The sequence below is a fragment of the Misgurnus anguillicaudatus genome, chromosome 14 (genome assembly GCF_027580225.2).
Source record: "Misgurnus anguillicaudatus chromosome 14, ASM2758022v2, whole genome shotgun sequence".
In the NCBI taxonomy this organism is placed as follows: Eukaryota; Metazoa; Chordata; class Actinopteri; order Cypriniformes; family Cobitidae; genus Misgurnus; species Misgurnus anguillicaudatus.
The window spans coordinates 7,697,621-7,715,127 of NC_073350.2; the positions used below are offsets into that span (position 1 = coordinate 7,697,621).

The following is a 17,507-nucleotide window of genomic DNA, read 5'->3' on the forward strand; positions in this document are numbered from 1 at the left end:
ATGAAAAACTGGGTGAACCCGACCGAGTGCTGGGGGCAATCTGAGCCTGACCGTCACGGGATTAATAACCTTAACAATGCTGTATGGCCCAAGGAATCGTGGAGCCAGCTTGCGAGAAGGCTCACGGAGAGGTAAATCCTTGGACGAAAGCCATACTTTCTGCCCACAGATAAAGCGGGGCGCGGTTCTACGGTGACGATCGGCCGCGGCTTTGGTTCGTCTGGAAACCTGACGTAATGTAAATCTAGCTTTTCTCCAGGTGCGTTTGCAACGACGGACAAAAGCAAGAGCAGACGGAACCACCGCATCAGGTTCTTGTGACGGGAATAAAGGGGGCTGAAACCCCATGGACGCCTCAAAAGGGGACATGTTAAGGGAAGAAACAGGGAGAGAATTATGGGCGTATTCAACCCAGGGTAACTGTTGGCACCAGGAGCTCGGATATTGCGATGTCAGACAGCGGAGAGCTCTACCTAAATCTTGGTTAGCCCGTTCACATTGCCCGTTGGTCTGAGGATGATACCCTGAAGACAAGCTAGCTGTGGAGCCTATTTGTCTACAAAATTCCTGCCAGAAACGAGAAATAAACTGAGGACCCCTATCTGAAACAACGTCTGTGGGCAGACCATGTAAGCGAAAGACGTGTTCGATCATTACCTGGGCAGTTTCCTTGGCAGTGGGTAATTTGGGCAAAGGGACAAAATGAACCGCCTTGGAGAAGCGGTCCACAATGGTTAAAACAACAGTGTTTCCCTTAGAACTAGGCAAATTGGTTACAAAATCAATGGCGATATGTGACCAAGGACGAGAGGGGATGGGTAACGGTTTAAGCAGACCAATAGGGGCTTGATGAGAGGCCTTATTGCGGGCACAAACCTGACAGGCTAACACAAACTGTCTGACATCGGGACCCATAGAGGGCCACCAAAAACGCTGACGTACGGTAGCCAACGTTCTCCGAACCCCCGGATGGCAAACAAACTTGGACTCGTGACCCCACCGGATGACCTCGGAGCGAAGCGCATTCGGTACCCACAATCGACCCGCTGGGCACCCCTCTGGCACTTCCCCCTCCCGGCCGGCCCGTCTCACCCGTTGTTCTATTCCCCAGCGCAGGGCACCCACCACCCGCCCCTCAGGGAGGATGGTTTCGTCCCCATCAGAACCGGGATTTTCGAACAAACGAGAGAGAGCGTCGGGCTTGGTATTCTTAGAACCGGGCCGGTACGAGAGGGTGAAGTTAAATCTGTCAAAGAAGAGTGCCCAACGAGCCTGACGAGAAGATAACCTCCTGGCTGAACGGATGTATTCGAGATTTTTATGATCCGTCCAGACCAGGAAGGGCTCCGAGGTCCCCTCCAACCAGTGACGCCACTCACCCAAAGCCAGTCTGACCGCCAGCAGCTCCCGATTACCTATGTCATAATTTCGCTCTGCTGGGTTTAACCGATGGGAGAAAAAGGCACAGGGATGCACCTTGCCATCCTTAGCAGACCGCTGAGACAAAACGGCGCCTACCCCGACATCCGAAGCATCCACCTCCACAATAAATTGAGCAGCCGGATCTGGAATAGAGAGAACAGGAGCAGAGATAAACCGGGACTTTAAATTATCAAAGGCCTCCTGAGCACTAGAATTCCAGACAAACCTCTCTTTAGTGGAAGTGAGAGCAGTAAGAGGCTGAGCAACCTGACCATAATTTCTGATAAATCGCCGGTAAAAATTGGCAAAGCCCAGAAATCTTAATAAATCCTTACGGGACTCGGGGACTGGCCATTCGGCAACCGCTTTGATCTTGGCTGGGTCGGGACGGATCTCACCTGGGGCAACAACAAAACCCAAGAACGAAACTGACTTACGATGGAATTCGCACTTCTCCGCCTTAACGAACAACTTATTCTCTAACAACCGGCGTAAGACTCGGCGGACATGCTGAGTGTGTTCCTGCATAGAGGGGGAAAAGATGAGAATATCATCTATGTACACAAAGACAAATTTGTTAATCATGTCTCTCAGCACATCATTCACCAGAGTTTGGAAGACTGAGGGAGCGTTACAAAGCCCGAAAGGCAGAACGCAGTACTCAAAGTGTCCAGTAGGGGTATTAAATGCTGTCTTCCACTCATCTCCCTCTCTTATACGCACCAGATGATAGGCATTGCGTAGATCTAGTTTAGTAAAGACCTGCGCTCCCTGCAAAAGCTCAAACGCAGTAGACATTAAAGGAAGGGGGTATCTATTCTTAACAGTAATGTCATTTAATCCCCTATAGTCAATACAAGGACGCAGGGAGCCGTCCTTCTTTTCAACAAAGAAAAACCCCGCCCCTGCGGGCGAGGTGGAGGGACGGATGAGACCGGCACGCAGAGCATCATTAATATACTGGTCCATAGCCTCTCTCTCAGGACTCGACAATGAATAAAGTCTACCTTTAGGCGGAGAAGTGCCGGGGAGGAGATCAATAGCGCAATCATATGGCCGGTGAGGAGGAAGGGAGGTGGCCCGGGCTTTACTAAACACCTGAGCGATATCCGCATACTCCGCCGGGACCCCGGTCAAATCGACTGCCGGAACCTGAGGAAGAGAAAGAACAGAACCAGAAACAGCAGAACCAAGACATGACACATGACAAGACTGAGACCAAGACAAGATAACACTATGCTGCCAATCAACGTGAGGGTTGTGTTGCACTAACCATCCATGCCCTAAAACAATAGGAGATAGAGATGCATGAAGGATATGCAACACAATCTCCTCACGATGATTACCAGACACAGAGAGACTCACAGGAGAAGTGCAGTGTGTGATCCGCGCCATCTGCTGCCCCTTAAGGGACCAGACATCCAAAGGGGATTGGAGAGGGACAACCGGGATACCCCAGGCGCGAACCAGCGCTTCATCAATGAAGTTGCCCTCCGCGCCAGAATCGAGAAGGGCAGTGGACGGATGATCACGCCCAGCGAAGGACACAATGACGGGGAGTTGGGTACTGGAAACAGGGGAGAGTTTTGAAGAAGTGGCGCCCACCAGGACTCCCGTATTCACTGATGGGCGGCGGCTTTTAACGGGCAAGTCTTGGCGAAATGTCCGGGCTTTCCACAATAGAGACAGAGGGCATTCTGTAACCGCCTCTCTCTCTCCCTCTGTGACAGGCGCATGCGCCCCAATTGCATGGGTTCCGACTCGGCTGGGGGTGACACAGGGGCCGAGGAAGTAATGGAAGTCTCATCCACAAACACACGTTGTCGCAGAGAACGGCGCTGACTGCGAAGCAACCTCCGAGCTTCGATCCGAAGAGCAAGATCCATGATGGCATCCAGAGTGGAGGGAAGATCGTGAATAGCGATCTCATCTTGAAGTCCGTCTGTCAACCCCTCGACAAACTGCGCTCGAAGAGCAGCTTCATTCCAGTGGCAGGCAGCCGCTAAGGTCTTGAATTTGATGGCGTACTCGGTGACAGAGAGCTTTCCTTGGACCAAATGTGCCAACCGAGCCGCAGCGGCATCCCCGCGAACGGAGCGATCAAAAAGTTTCTCCATCTCCTCGCGAAATTCATCAAAGGATCGGCAGCAAGGATCGCCGGCATCCCACACAGCTGTAGCCCACTCACGAGCCTTGCCAGTCAGCAGAGTAATGACAAAAGCAACCCGGGTGCGCTCAGAAGCATAACGGCGTGGCTGGAGGGCAAAGACTAAGGAACATTGTGACAGAAACGCTCGACAAGATGCAGGATCGCCATCATATGGTGGTGGGGCTGAGGCATGGGGCTCCGTCTCATGCTGCTGACTAGGTTGCGAGGTGTTCTGCCGCACTTGGTCAAGGCGAGAGGAAAGGTCGGACATGCGAGTGGATAAATCCTCGACCTCCTGTGTCGTGGTGGTGAGACGGGCCGAGTGTTGACCCAACCATGAGCCCTGCTGGGCGAGAGCAGATCGGAGGGCATCGACCTCCGCGGGATCCATAACTTGGCAAGTTCGTCCTGTTATGAACGACACAACTCAAGGATCCCAATGCAGAGGTTTTTAATGTTTTGAATCAGTAGGTATGTATAATAAATCAATAGATGTCTTCATGTAACAGTGTGTATGTGTATGTGTAAATGCGAAAGTCACAGAGTGGGAAACACTAAAGGACATCCACTTGATAGACACTTGTTGAAATCCTCACAGGGCACAGAGAGAGACTCCTGGTGGGAGAGAGAGAGAGGCGGTCAATATATCAGCAGAATCCGTGCTGGACAGCGCACTGCAGAGGTCCGAAGGATGCGCAGAATTACGCGCCCGAAAGCGCACTGCGGCTGGACAGCGGACGGTGTGAAGCAGCGCTCGAAGAGACCACAAACAGAGAGATCTCAGCAGGATGATTGAGACACACCAATCGGGAGAGACTGACGGCAGGATAGGGAAATCTGGAGACAAGGCAGCAGAGAGCTCGGATGAATAATTCAAAAACAAGAAACGGTAAACAGACTACACAAGACTAGAACTAGACAAGCTAGCGGGCAGGTACATACAAAGACGAACTTGCAATGAACAAAGGAAACGAGGGGAATTTAAATCAAACCGGATTGGACAATAATGAGAATCAGGTGCGGGTCGCAGGTGAGAGAAGTCAGAGGTAATGAGATCACCAGGTGGAAGACGCGCACGTGTGGAGCTGTCAAAACAAAAACACAACACATAGTGAAACAAAGACAAAGCAGCCAATAAGACCGAAATCATAACACTGCTGCTCTGGATGCCACGAAAGCTGTGGCAATTGAAGCTGACCTGTCCACATCCAGACTGTCAGAAAGACCTTCTGACCTCAGCTGGCCTGCATCAAAAGATCAGGGTCGTGATTGCTTTAAATAGTGTGTACTTTGTGGCATCTGAGTACCTGGCCTGCCGAAGATGTAAGAGAAAGGTCATCAGCTGGAGCCATGATATCGTCTCCCAACTCGACATTGGCCACAGAGTGCAGTTCCCCTGCATTCTAACCTCAAAACTTGCATGTGACTTTCAGGTAGTATGTTTGATGCGTCAACGAGGCCTGGGAAACAGCAGCAGCCAGATCCAGCGCAAGCTGCAGGAGCGTCATGCTGAGGTCTGGTTGCAAAAAACAGTCCAATATCTTACAGATTGCAAGGGGATTGCCAGTGCTGTCACATCAAGCTTGATACTGCCTGTGACATTTGAACCGCTTCCTCCAATGCCTTCTGTCCCTAAGCACCGGTGGCTGATGCAGGTCTATGCCCAGGATGTCCTGCAACGGCTGGATGAGATCAAGGCCGCTATAACATCACAATATGGTCGGATCTTAAAAATGGATTCCACAAAAAAAGTAGCCAGAAAACTAGCAGGACCCAGCTATGGCACCGCTGCCTGGGCAACCAATGTTGGAAATGAGCATGGACAGGTGATCATGTCCGTGCTCACAGCAAGTGAGGGTTTTGGTCTTGGGCCAATGATTGAAGGCCTCATTAGGAGATACAGAGTGGCTGGGGTAGCTCCTCCCGAGGTCCTGTATGTGGACCGAGACTGCTGTGGCAACACTCTTCTGAGGAGGATGTTTGAAGAGTGGGAGCAAATGACCATCCGGTTGGATATATGGCACTTTATGAGGAGATTTTCTGTGGGTTGCACCACCGACTGTCACCCGTTATATGCCACATTTATGAGTCGCCTCAGCCACTGTATTTTCATGTGGGACCAGGACGACCTGACGGCCCTGAAGATGGCAAAGCGTGCAGAGCTAGAAGCTGACTGGAGACCATCATCTGAAGCTGATGTACTGCGCCGTATCAGCCGTAGCGAGCTAGCCCTACATTGCAGGAGAACCACTCGTGGGACCAAGGAGACCCTGACGATGATTGAGAGCCTCATTCAGGCCTTTGAAGGAGATGCTGGTCGTGACACTCTGGGAGTCCCTTTAATAAACTCAGCCCGGATGAGTGAGATCATAAAGTCCCAGCGAAAGCATGTGGCCTGCATCCAGGATCCTCAAGGTGTGCAGCTCTACATGCAGACGGGCACTTTAATGAAGGGAGGGCATCGTCTGCCAACTTACCGCTGTGCCAGAGGTTCTACTTCGCTGGAGTCTTTTCATCTGCACCTCAACAGATTCATCCCAGGTAAGTAATTTTAGTCACAGAAATTTTTAATAAGATTTTACTTAATTATATATTGAAATAATTATGAGAATAGCAAGAACAGTTATTTATGTATTTATATGATTTTTTTAATGTACAGGCACGCTGGCAAGTGACACCTTTTTTCAGGCGTATCTTTTGGATGGACTTGCAAGGTGGAATGAGGACCGGGCTGTGGCAGCAACAACTGATGAGCAGCAGCCACATTCCTATAGTCATCTTCTCCGTCATGCTGCCAATATTCTTGCAGAGGAGGTCATGGGCATGAAAATCAGCCCTTATGTTGGGCCAAGAAAGTACACTGGTAGATAACTGTTTGTTGTTTTTGGTGACAATTACACACACACACACACACACACACACACACACACAAACAGTGTTATAATAAAGAGTAATAATATAATATTCTGGTATATTATCTAATTGTCATTGTTTTAATATTTTAAAGGTGAACTTATCGGAGTAGAGTATCTTTACCAGCAAACTGGTAAAGTTCTGCAGGACTACAGGTTGGCCATTGAAGAGTCTGAGACCACTGAGGTTGCTATAGAGGTGGAGGAAGCTTATGATGAACTTGAGGAGTTTCAAGACATCACCGTCCCCACCTTTGACACAGAGCGGATACCTTCTGCTGCTTCACAAGCATCAGTGTCTGCAGCATCATCTTCAACCCCTCCGGCAACCAGACCCAAGTCATCACTGTATGTGTCACCAGTGAGATCTCCTGTCACCAGCTCTACGTCATCACTGTCTGTGGTCCCTCCAATACCAGTCACATCTTCTGTTTCCAGCTCACTGCACACTCAGACAGCACTATCTCCTGGCGCACATAGCTGTGAGTTTTATCAAAGTATTTTTATTGAGAGTTGTTTGTTGTCACACTAACTCTAAATGACTCTAAATGAATATTTGTCATATTGAAAGATAAATACAAATGTAAACTAAATATTTACCTTTTTCATGTAGCCCCAGGTAACCAAGGGTCCACAGAAACTGACCTTCCAACATCTGAAGAGAACCCTTCGCATGATGTAAGGGCACGGTTTCTTTTTTAATGTACATATACATGTATGCAAACAAAATCTGGGTTATGTTGGCTGTGCTTTCATGTGAATATTTGTATTCATTGGTGCTTTCAAAAGTTGCTAAATGATCTTTCATTTTAGGATTGTGTTGGACCCGATAATATTGAAGGTTATGGAGCTGTGCAGGACTTGGCAGAGTATTTGTTCAACCTTAGAGAACACCGTCTGGCCTTAACTGGAGAAGAGTCTGATCAAATCATCAACCTATGGCAGGCATTGGGGGAGTTTGATAAGAAAAAGACCACTTACTCGCCACGTCACCAAACCAACCTAAAACAGGGACGATTCAGGGCCAGTAAGAAGAATGTGGCACCAGGTGTGGAGAGCACCAGAAGGTATGCTAAATTTAGCAAATACAGGGTTTTGATTTGTTTGAGGGTTTTGATTTTTATAAAAAGATATATATTTAGTAAAACCTGACGAATTATGACTAGCTTATCTTCCTGCAGCCTCTTAAATTCATACTTGGCTTAGATATAACAAAAATTGTTAGTTGTGATTTACGTTTAATGCTGATTTTATGTTATGTAAGTTACATTCCTATGGACACAGTTCTAACCATACATCATTGAAAAAACGCAGACTGGGGTCATTATAGAGTGTCACAGGGATGACATATTTTTGTTGGCTGACCCTCTCAAAAAAGCCAGTTTATTTTTCTCATAGACTTTTGGATTAACTGTGTCTTAAAGTGTCTTAACAACAGTTTAAGACACTTTTTGTCCAAAGCTGTGATAATGCCACAACACAGTAAAACAGTTGATACCTAATTTATTGATATGATATTTCAACATCGACCCAGAAAACAAACAAGACAACATAACTCTGCACAGGTATTAAAAATTAACATCTAGACCAGTGGTTTTCAAACTGGGGGCCGGGGCACACGGGAATACATTATTTATCATGAATTCTGTGTAATTAAACCTAAAAAATAAGGCTACTAACCAAAAGTATTACTTTTTTGTACAATTTAATGGTTTTTTTATTTTATTTAAAATGTTGAGTTTTAGAACAGTTTTTTGTCACAAATTTTCAACAGAGAAAAGTTCACACACTGAAAACAATCTTACATTAATAATATGTATTCTGCTGTAATTTGTAGGTGTTTCATTGGGCCTCATAGTCCTGCACAGAGGCCTGACTGCAACAGAGTGGTGGAGGGCATCTTCATAAGGCTCTGTGCTCTCTACCAAAACGCGGTGCGTGTTAATGGATAGAGGGTCACCCGCTTCACAATGATTGCACGGGTCTACAGACATATCCGAGAGTGCATCCACACCAATGATAGGGTGATGAGAGAAACCACCATCCAGCTTCCACAGATGAACGCTTCAACAATCTCAGACTGGTGAGTAAATTAGCATTGTTACCGCTATACCAAAACATGAACCCTCTGTATAGCCCTCAGCTGCTTTAAGTAATTGACACGGTTGACTGAATGTAACTGTGGGTGCTTTGACGGGTCTAGAGACAAATCAACAAGAGTCCAACTTCTGTTTACTTTTCTATTATGAAAGATATGATTTATTGCTTACGACGTGGTCTTTAACAGACTGTAAGAATCCATAATCCAATGTTAATTTCAATGAAAGTAGTCATTTTACAAAAGCAACATGACACTAGGGTGTGATCAATTGCTATATGATATCAGCTGTGTAATGCTGTTGCATTATAGTCGTGATTAAACAGTAAATGATCACAGCACTTTTTTATTTTTGTTTAAATGTTTATTAATACTGGTTGTTTTATGTTTTTCCAGGTTCTCCAAGCGTGACAAGTCACAGGATGTGGGGGTTACAAAGCAGGGTATCAATTTCCCAGATGCACCCATGGCTGGACCTGAGAAGCTTCCTGCGGCACTTGCAGAAAGGGCCGAACCTATTTCCAGGGAGCTTGGCTGAGCCTCACCTTTTTGTCCTGCCAAGAAACACTGCTGGGGAGGCAAAACTCAAGAGGAGGTCACAACCTCCAGCCATCTCCCAGGCACCACCATCACATCAAAGACTCCCTATCATTGCACCAGCAATACCCGTCTCTCTGCCTTTCATTTTGCCCTCCCTGCAGCTTCCGACAGTTGTAGATACATCATCTTCAGTGCCTGGAACTTCACAGGTGGTGTTCTTTAATGTACCTTTACCTTCTGCTATGCCACCATCAGCTCAGACACAAACATCCAGTCAAGCTGTACCTTACTCCACTCAGCAGTACAGGAAGAGAAAACAGATGAGGGAGGACACTGGAACTGTCACACGCAAATATGTGAGGAAGACAGATGTTATTCTTTGTAGAAAGTGCAACAAAGAGAGAAAGCCACCATCACATCTTCAGTACTTTGGCAACTGGTACTGCAAAGAGACTGAGACTCAGTCATATGCTGAATGGAGGGCTGTGCTGGAGGGACGTGGTTATGGGGAAAAAAAAACAGGAAATGACAATCCTCCAGCTCCTTAAAAATTTCACATTTTATATACACACTGTAAATAATACACACGCTATACACACTGTAAATAATGTTGTTTACCTTGTTTATGGTCAAGTTTTTAATTGTTATTGTTTAGGATGACCTTTCAAAGTTGCACTACTGTGATAAATGTTTGTTTTGATTTAAAAAAAAAATTTAGTCTGACATGTCAAAGGTGCACTGCAAATTTTTGTTTTTGTTATTATTATTATTAACATTGATACGTCAGAATTGCACTACTATGTTGAATGTTTATTTTATTAATGTTTACTATTTATTTATTATGTTGACAATCCTCCAGCTCCTTAAAAATTTCACATTTTATATACACACTATAAATAATATACACGCTATACACACTGTAAATAATGTTAAGTTTACCTTGTTTATGGTCAAGTTTTTTATTGTTATTGTTTAGGATGACCTTTCAAAGTTGCACTACTGTGATAAATGTTTGTTTTGATTTAATATTATTTTCTTAGTCTGACATGTCAAAGGTGCACTGCAAGTTTTTGTTTTTGTTATTATTATTATTATTATTATTATTATTATTATTATTAACATTGATACGTCAGAATTGCACTACTAAGTTGAATGTTTATTTGATTAATGTTTACTATTTATTATTTTATTTTAATAACATTGCTGTTCTGGTTTTTTATTTACCTTAAAAATCTATGCAAATAATAAATGTTTAATCCTTGCCCTCACATTGTTTCTGTGTCTATTTATATAATCTATTAATTTGGCTACTCTATACTTTACGAATAAACAATATTTTGTAGCTGTAAACACAAAAACAAGTCTTTAATCAATAAAACACACCATAAGAACAGGGACAGTCCTGTTTATAGTTTTTATTCCGTTATTAAAGGTGTCCAATTACAGTGCTGGGGGGCTGATTTACAATTGATTAAAGTGCGGGAGACAACGATGATGACACATGCGTGCACAAGCAGCGTCAAACTGACACGTCACACGAATTCCACCACTGGTCTGAGCGAGGCACGAACTCGCGTCGCTGTGCCGTCTTTTGGTTGCTTTACCTCGACTAACACGCGCCGGCTTTGGCGCAGTCGGTAGAGCATCAGACTTTTAATCTGAGGGTCCAGGGTTCAAGTCCCTGTTCGGGCGATGAGCTCAGGTTTGTGTCCTGTCGACTACGTCAGCGAGCATCTCCCCTTGGCATTTGGGTCGGCCTCGGGGACGTATTGGATTTTGAGGGGCGGTTTCCCGGACAGGGATTAGACTTGTCCTCGACTAAAATAAATGCAAGAGCTGTCCAAACTGAAAAGAACTTGCTCTGACACCATTGCCCTTTGCTTTGCTGTGAAATGCACACAAGCAATGTTTTTAATAAGGCATGATTGTTCAAACTAGTTGTATTTCCTAATTAAACTGAGGCCTAGTCCTGTCTTAAACTAATCCCTGTGCGGGAAAACACCCCTGAGAGGCATTTTGCTTAAGGTTTGCCGGTGAAAGTAAACAAAAAATTGATTGAGACCTCAGAAAATGAATGCCAAGCGCCTTCCGGCCGACGCACTCAGGCAAACCTGCAGGCGCAGCTCTTCCGAAGCCTGGTGGCACGCCGTGATCGTATAGTGGTTAGTACTCTGCGTTGTGGCCGCAGCAACCCCGGTTCGAATCCGGGTCACGGCAGTCCATCCAGGGATGTGGGTGGATCATCCCACTGCTGCCCCTTTTGTACCTACCTGACCGACAAGTTCTTTTCAGCACACACCAAGCCCAGAGGGTTCGCGAGGTCGACTCGTTGTAGTCGTGGCCGAGTGGTTAAGGCGATGGACTTGAAATCCATTGGGGTCTCCCCGCGCAGGTTCAAACCCTGCCGACTACGTGCGTCTGCTCCTTGGCTTCAGAGATTCACTTGTTGGTTGTTCCAGCTCACGGAGTGCTGTGTTTCTGCTGCTCAAGTTGTTACCATTGGATTTGCGGATGGAAAATTAAGCAGCCTTTCATAGTTTCTCCTGTGTGTGTTAAACAAGCAGCCCTGTTGTCAAGTGACGCAGCTTTCGTTGTCATATTATCCATATACAGCACGCACAACATGAAACCAAAAAAGAGCTGGAACAGGTTTTTGTTTAGAAATGATGTGCATTGTGGCTAATCGAGTTGATCCTAACCTGATGTTAAGGATTAAGGCCCCACCCTTTTGTTTTCACAATTACCACAATTCCCTGCCCTGGATTGTTGTCCCTAATTCATTTAAAAATGTTTTGCACTCATGCTTTTCCTAATAGACAGCGAATAATGAGTAAACCTCTGGTGAAGATCTCTTACCTGTCGAAAAGGCAAAACATACAGCAAAGCCATACCTTCTTCTTCTTCTTCTTCGTTTAATGGCAAGAAGCACCAACTTTAAGGTGCATTATCGCCACCTTCTGTGTTGGAGTGTGAACCAGAGTTTGACCCCACAAAAAAGAACCTAGATTCCCTTAATCAATCCTGTTATTTTTAAACAATGAAATGATCTCTTCAAGCCGTAACCGATTGTATTCTAAGGGTACAAGTTAACAATTCCCACTTGCCTATTTTCCCTCTGCAATGTTTACCTTTTCCTCAATATACTTTCGTCAAAAACAAACAACATGATCTAAAAGCAGCATCTGAAGTCTAATCTCAGTTTAAAGCTTGATTACCACCATGTCGTCCAGCGTCCAGGTATGTGCACAGGAAAGGTGGTGACCTTTGCCATCATTCTTTCGCAGAGGCAATATCGTAGCCTATGAGTTTTATCCGAGGCGTGATCATTGCTGGTTGAAAACTTTACCCAATACCCCGCCAGGATGACTTGAAATACAGTCAGCTTTGGCAATTTTTGCCAGTCTCTTAAGAGACTTAGAAGGTCGTTGTAAATGAAAGATGTCTGCTAATGTTGTTCGTAGTGAGATTAGGGGAATCAAAGTTCCATCCCAATCGTTGGTGTCACATTCATTTCAATCTTTAATGTGGGAGTCAACATTAAAGATATCAAGGTTGTGTTTTTACAGAGTGTTCTCTACGTCATATGTGATGATTTTGCGGAGAAAAGAGCAAATCATAAAAATGATTTAGCTGGCTTTTCACAGGCAGGGTCACGTTTTTGTCACACGTGCTTTATCTTGGGCCCCCTTAATAGTCAGTTCATCATGTTACGCAGACACACCTACACTTCCTTCAGCTTAGTAACGCTGCCTCTCTGGTGACGTTTTGGAGGACGACTGCTTTTTCCTCAAGAGAAGAGTGTCTCAAGCTAAAGCAAGACTTCTCCCCTTAAAGAGCTCTTGCGGACTCTGTTAGAAGACTGAAGCAGGTGCCGGCTCATTCTGGCATTCTAGTAACATTTACTCTGTCCACAGACCAATGAGTAATGAACAGGTCATGATAAAGAAATCCCAACCTTGTCTGCCAACATTATCAGACCATAGAAGGCATGAGAGGTACTGAGGAGGGAGCCCGGATAGCTCAGTCGGTAGAGCATCAGACTTTTAATCTGAGGGTCCAGGGTTCAAGTCCCTGTTCGGGCGATGAGCTCAGGTTTGTGTCCTGCCGACTACGTCAGCGAGCATCTCCCCTTGGCATTTGGCTCGGCCTCGGGGACGTATTGGATTTTGAGGGGCGGTTTCCCGGACAGGGATTAGACTTGTCCTCGACTAAAATAAATGCAAGAGCTGTCCAAACTGAAAAGAACTTGCTCTGACACCATTGCCCTTTGCTTTGCTGTGAAATGCACACAAGCAATGTTTTTAATAAGGCATGATTGTTCAAACTAGTTGTATTTCCTAATTAAACTGAGGCCTAGTCCTGTCTTAAACTAATCCCTGTGCAGGAAAACACCCCTGAGAGGCATTTTGCTTAAGGTTTGCCGATGAAAGTAAACAAAAAATTGATTGAGACCTCAGAAAATGAATGCCAAGCGCCTTCCGGCCGACGCACTCAGGCAAACCTGCAGGCGCAGCTCTGCCGAAGCCTGGTGGCATGCAGTGATCGTATAGTGGTTAGTACTCTGTGTTGTGGCCGCAGCAACCCCGGTTCGAATCTTTAATGTGGGAGTCAACATTAAAGATATCAAGGTTGTGTTTTTACAGAGTGTTCTCTACGTCATATGTGATGATTTTGCGGAGAAAAGAGCAAATCATAAAAATGATTTAGCTGGCTTTTCACAGGCAGGGTCACGTTTTTGTCACACGTGCTTTATCTTGGGCCCCCTTAATAGTCAGTTCATCATGTTACGCAGACACACCTACACTTCCTTCAGCTTAGTAACGCTGCCTCTCTGGTGACGTTTTGGAGGACGACTGCTTTTTCCTCAAGAGAAGAGTGTCTCAAGCTAAAGCAAGACTTCTCCCCTTAAAGAGCTCTTGCGGACTCTGTTAGAGGACTGAAGCAGGTGCCGGCTCATTCTGGCATTCTAGTAACATTTACTCTGTCCACAGACCAATGAGTAATGAACAGGTCATGATAAAGAAATCCCAACCTTGTCTGCCAACATTATCAGACCATAGAAGGCATGAGAGGTACTGCTTTTAAAGCTTGATTACCACCATGTCGTCCAGCGTCCAGGTATGTGCACAGGAAAGGTGGTGACCTTTGCCATCATTCTTTCGCAGAGGCAATATCGTAGCCTATGAGGTTTATCCGAGGCGTGATCATTGCTGGTTGAAAACTTTACCCAATACCCCGCCAGGATGACTTGAAATACAGTCAGCTTTGGCAATTTTTGCCAGTCTCTTAAGAGACTTAGAAGGTCGTTGTAAATGAAAGATGTCTGCTAATGTTGTTCGTAGTGAGATTAGGGGAATCAAAGTTCCATCCCAATCGTTGGTGTCACATTCATTTCAATCTTTAATGTGGGAGTCAACATTAAAGATATCAAGGTTGTGTTTTTACAGAGTGTTCTCTACGTCATATGTGATGATTTTGCGGAGAAAAGAGCAAATCATAAAAATGATTTAGCTGGCTTTTCACAGGCAGGGTCACGTTTTTGTCACACGTGCTTTATCTTGGGCCCCCTTAATAGTCAGTTCATCATGTTACGCAGACACACCTACACTTCCTTCAGCTTAGTAACGCTGCCTCTCTGGTGACGTTTTGGAGGACGACTGCTTTTTCCTCAAGAGAAGAGTGTCTCAAGCTAAAGCAAGACTTCTCCCCTTAAAGAGCTCTTGCGGACTCTGTTAGAAGACTGAAGCAGGTGCCGGCTCATTCTGGCATTCTAGTAACATTTACTCTGTCCACAGACCAATGAGTAATGAACAGGTCATGATAAAGAAATCCCAACCTTGTCTGCCAACATTATCAGACCATAGAAGGCATGAGAGGTACTGAGGAGGGAGCCCGGATAGCTCAGTCGGTAGAGCATCAGACTTTTAATCTGAGGGTCCAGGGTTCAAGTCCCTGTTCGGGCGATGAGCTCAGGTTTGTGTCCTGCCGACTAAGTCAGCGAGCATCTCCCCTTGGCATTTGGGTCGGCCTCGGGGACGTATTGGATTTTGAGGGGCGGTTTCCCGGACAGGGATTAGACTTGTCCTCGACTAAAATAAATGCAAGAGCTGTCCAAACTGAAAAGAACTTGCTCTGACACCATTGCCCTTTGCTTTGCTGTGAAATGCACACAAGCAATGTTTTTAATAAGGCATGATTGTTCAAACTAGTTGTATTTCCTAATTAAACTGAGGCCTAGTCCTGTCTTAAACTAATCCCTGTGCGGGAAAACACCCCTGAGAGGCATTTTGCTTAAGGTTTGCCGATGAAAGTAAACAAAAAATTGATTGAGACCTCAGAAAATGAATGCCAAGCGCCTTCCGGCCGACGCACTCAGGCAAACCTGCAGGCGCAGCTCTGCCGAAGCCTGGTGGCATGCAGTGATCGTATAGTGGTTAGTACTCTGTGTTGTGGCCGCAGCAACCCCGGTTCGAATCTTTAATGTGGGAGTCAACATTAAAGATATCAAGGTTGTGTTTTTACAGAGTGTTCTCTACGTCATATGTGATGATTTTGCGGAGAAAAGAGCAAATCATAAAAATGATTTAGCTGGCTTTTCACAGGCAGGGTCAGCTTTGGCAATTTTTGCCAGTCTCTTAAGAGACTTAGAAGTTCGTTGTAAATGAAAGATGTCTGCTAATGTTGTTCGTAGTGAGATTAGGGGAATCAAAGTTCCATCCCAATCGTTGGTGTCACATTCATTTCAATCTTTAATGTGGGAGTCAACATTAAAGATATCAAGGTTGTGTTTTTACAGAGTGTTCTCTACGTCATATGTGATGATTTTGCGGAGAAAAGAGCAAATCATAAAAATGATTTAGCTGGCTTTTCACAGGCAGGGTCACGTTTTTGTCACACGTGCTTTATCTTGGGCCCCCTTAATAGTCAGTTCATCATGTTACGCAGACACACCTACACTTCCTTCAGCTTAGTAACGCTGCCTCTCTGGTGACGTTTTGGAGGACGACTGCTTTTTCCTCAAGAGAAGAGTGTCTCAAGCTAAAGCAAGACTTCTCCCCTTAAAGAGCTCTTGCGGACTCTGTTAGAAGACTGAAGCAGGTGCCGGCTCATTCTGGCATTCTAGTAACATTTACTCTGTCCACAGACCAATGAGTAATGAACAGGTCATGATAAAGAAATCCCAACCTTGTCTGCCAACATTATCAGACCATAGAAGGCATGAGAGGTCATGCCCTGGTACTGAGGAGTGAGCCCGGATAGCTCAGTCGGTAGAGCATCAGACTTTTAATCTGAGGGTCCAGGGTTCAAGTCCCTGTTCGGGCGATGAGCTCAGGTTTGTGTCCTGTCGACTACGTCAGCGAGCATCTCCCCTTGGCATTTGGGTCGGCCTCGGGGACGTATTGGATTTTGAGGGGCGGTTTCCCGGACAGGGATTAGACTTGTCCTCGACTATAATAAATGCAAGAGCTGTCCAAACTGAAAAGAACTTGCTCTGACACCATTGCCCTTTGCTTTGCTGTGAAATGCACACAAGCAATGTTTTTAATAAGGCATGATTGTTCAAACTAGTTGTATTTCCTAATTAAACTGAGGCCTAGTCCTGTCTTAAACTAATCCCTGTGCGGGAAAACACCCCTGAGAGGCATTTTGCTTAAGGTTTGCCGGTGAAAGTAAACAAAAAATTGATTGAGACCTCAGAATATGAATGCCAAGCGCCTTCCGGCCGACGGACTCAGGCAAACCTGCAGGCGCAGCTCTGCCGAAGCCTGGTGGCACGCCGTGATCGTATAGTGGTTAGTACTCTGCGTTGTGGCCGCAGCAACCCCGGTTCGAATCCGGGTCACGGCAGTCCATCCAGGGATGTGGGTGGATCATCCCACTGCTGCCCCTTTCATACCTACCTGACCGACAAGTTCTTTTCAGCACACACCAAGCCCAGAGGGTTCGCGAGGTCGACTCGTTGTAGTCGTGGCCGAGTGGTTAAGGCGATGGACTTGAAATCCATTGGGGTCTCCCCGCGCAGGTTCAAACCCTGCCGACTACGTGCGTCTGCTCCTTGGCTTCAGAGATTCACTTGTTGGTTGTTCCAGCTCACGGAGTGCTGTGTTTCTGCTGCTCAAGTTGTTACCATTGGATTTGCGGATGGAAAATTAAGCAGCCTTTCATAGTTTCTCCTGTGTGTGTTAAACAAGCAGCCCTGTTGTCAAGTGACGCAGCTTTCGTTGTCATATTATCCATATACAGCACGCACAACATGAAACCAAAAAAGAGCTGGAACAGGTTTTTGTTTAGAAATGATGTGCATTGTGGCTAATCGAGTTGATCCTAACCTGATGTTAAGGATTAAGGCCCCACCCTTTTGTTTTCACAATTACCACAATTCCCT

General features: G+C 45.7%; 2 protein-coding genes and 9 non-coding genes across 11 annotated transcripts in view; all 11 read left to right on the plus strand.

The window, feature by feature from the left end:
* prr13 (proline rich 13) overlaps nucleotides 1-17,507 on the plus strand; it is a 359,338-nt gene that overhangs the window by 132,086 nt on the left and 209,745 nt on the right. The window lies entirely within an intron of this gene.
* Nucleotides 4,478-8,445, plus strand: LOC129435900 (uncharacterized). The gene is made up of 6 exons (XM_073875804.1): nucleotides 4,478-6,112; nucleotides 6,231-6,434; nucleotides 6,579-6,965; nucleotides 7,097-7,161; nucleotides 7,297-7,550; nucleotides 8,321-8,445. The coding sequence occupies exons 1-6, from the start codon at nucleotides 4,738-4,740 to the stop codon at nucleotides 8,433-8,435; spliced, it is 2,400 nt and encodes a 799-aa protein (XP_073731905.1). The 5' UTR covers nucleotides 4,478-4,737; the 3' UTR covers nucleotides 8,436-8,445.
* On the plus strand, nucleotides 11,267-11,338 carry trnah-gug (transfer RNA histidin (anticodon GUG)). The gene has a single exon. It is a non-coding gene; the product is annotated as a tRNA-His (tRNA).
* trnas-uga (transfer RNA serine (anticodon UGA)) lies at nucleotides 11,453-11,534 on the plus strand. The gene has a single exon. It is a non-coding gene; the product is annotated as a tRNA-Ser (tRNA).
* On the plus strand, nucleotides 12,394-12,534 carry LOC141369650 (U4 spliceosomal RNA). The gene has a single exon (XR_012373445.1). It is a non-coding gene; the product is annotated as a U4 spliceosomal RNA (small nuclear RNA).
* trnak-uuu (transfer RNA lysine (anticodon UUU)) lies at nucleotides 13,131-13,203 on the plus strand. The gene has a single exon. It is a non-coding gene; the product is annotated as a tRNA-Lys (tRNA).
* Nucleotides 14,275-14,415, plus strand: LOC141369625 (U4 spliceosomal RNA). The gene has a single exon (XR_012373420.1). It is a non-coding gene; the product is annotated as a U4 spliceosomal RNA (small nuclear RNA).
* trnak-uuu (transfer RNA lysine (anticodon UUU)) lies at nucleotides 15,012-15,084 on the plus strand. Its single transcript has one exon. It is a non-coding gene; the product is annotated as a tRNA-Lys (tRNA).
* Nucleotides 16,372-16,444, plus strand: trnak-uuu (transfer RNA lysine (anticodon UUU)). The gene has a single exon. It is a non-coding gene; the product is annotated as a tRNA-Lys (tRNA).
* trnah-gug (transfer RNA histidin (anticodon GUG)) lies at nucleotides 16,898-16,969 on the plus strand. Its single transcript has one exon. It is a non-coding gene; the product is annotated as a tRNA-His (tRNA).
* trnas-uga (transfer RNA serine (anticodon UGA)) lies at nucleotides 17,084-17,165 on the plus strand. Its single transcript has one exon. It is a non-coding gene; the product is annotated as a tRNA-Ser (tRNA).

Excerpts from the sequence above, each read along its gene's own strand:
- LOC129435900 (XM_073875804.1), top strand. The coding sequence starts at position 4,738 with ATGCCACGAAAGCTGTGGCAATTGAAGCTGACCTGTCCACATCCAGAC. Across the intron at positions 6,435-6,578 it reads TGGGCCAAGAAAGTACACTG|GTGAACTTATCGGAGTAGAG; the intron begins GTAGATAACTGT and ends AATATTTTAAAG. Across the intron at positions 6,966-7,096 it reads ATCTCCTGGCGCACATAGCT|CCCCAGGTAACCAAGGGTCC; the intron begins GTGAGTTTTATC and ends TTTTTCATGTAG.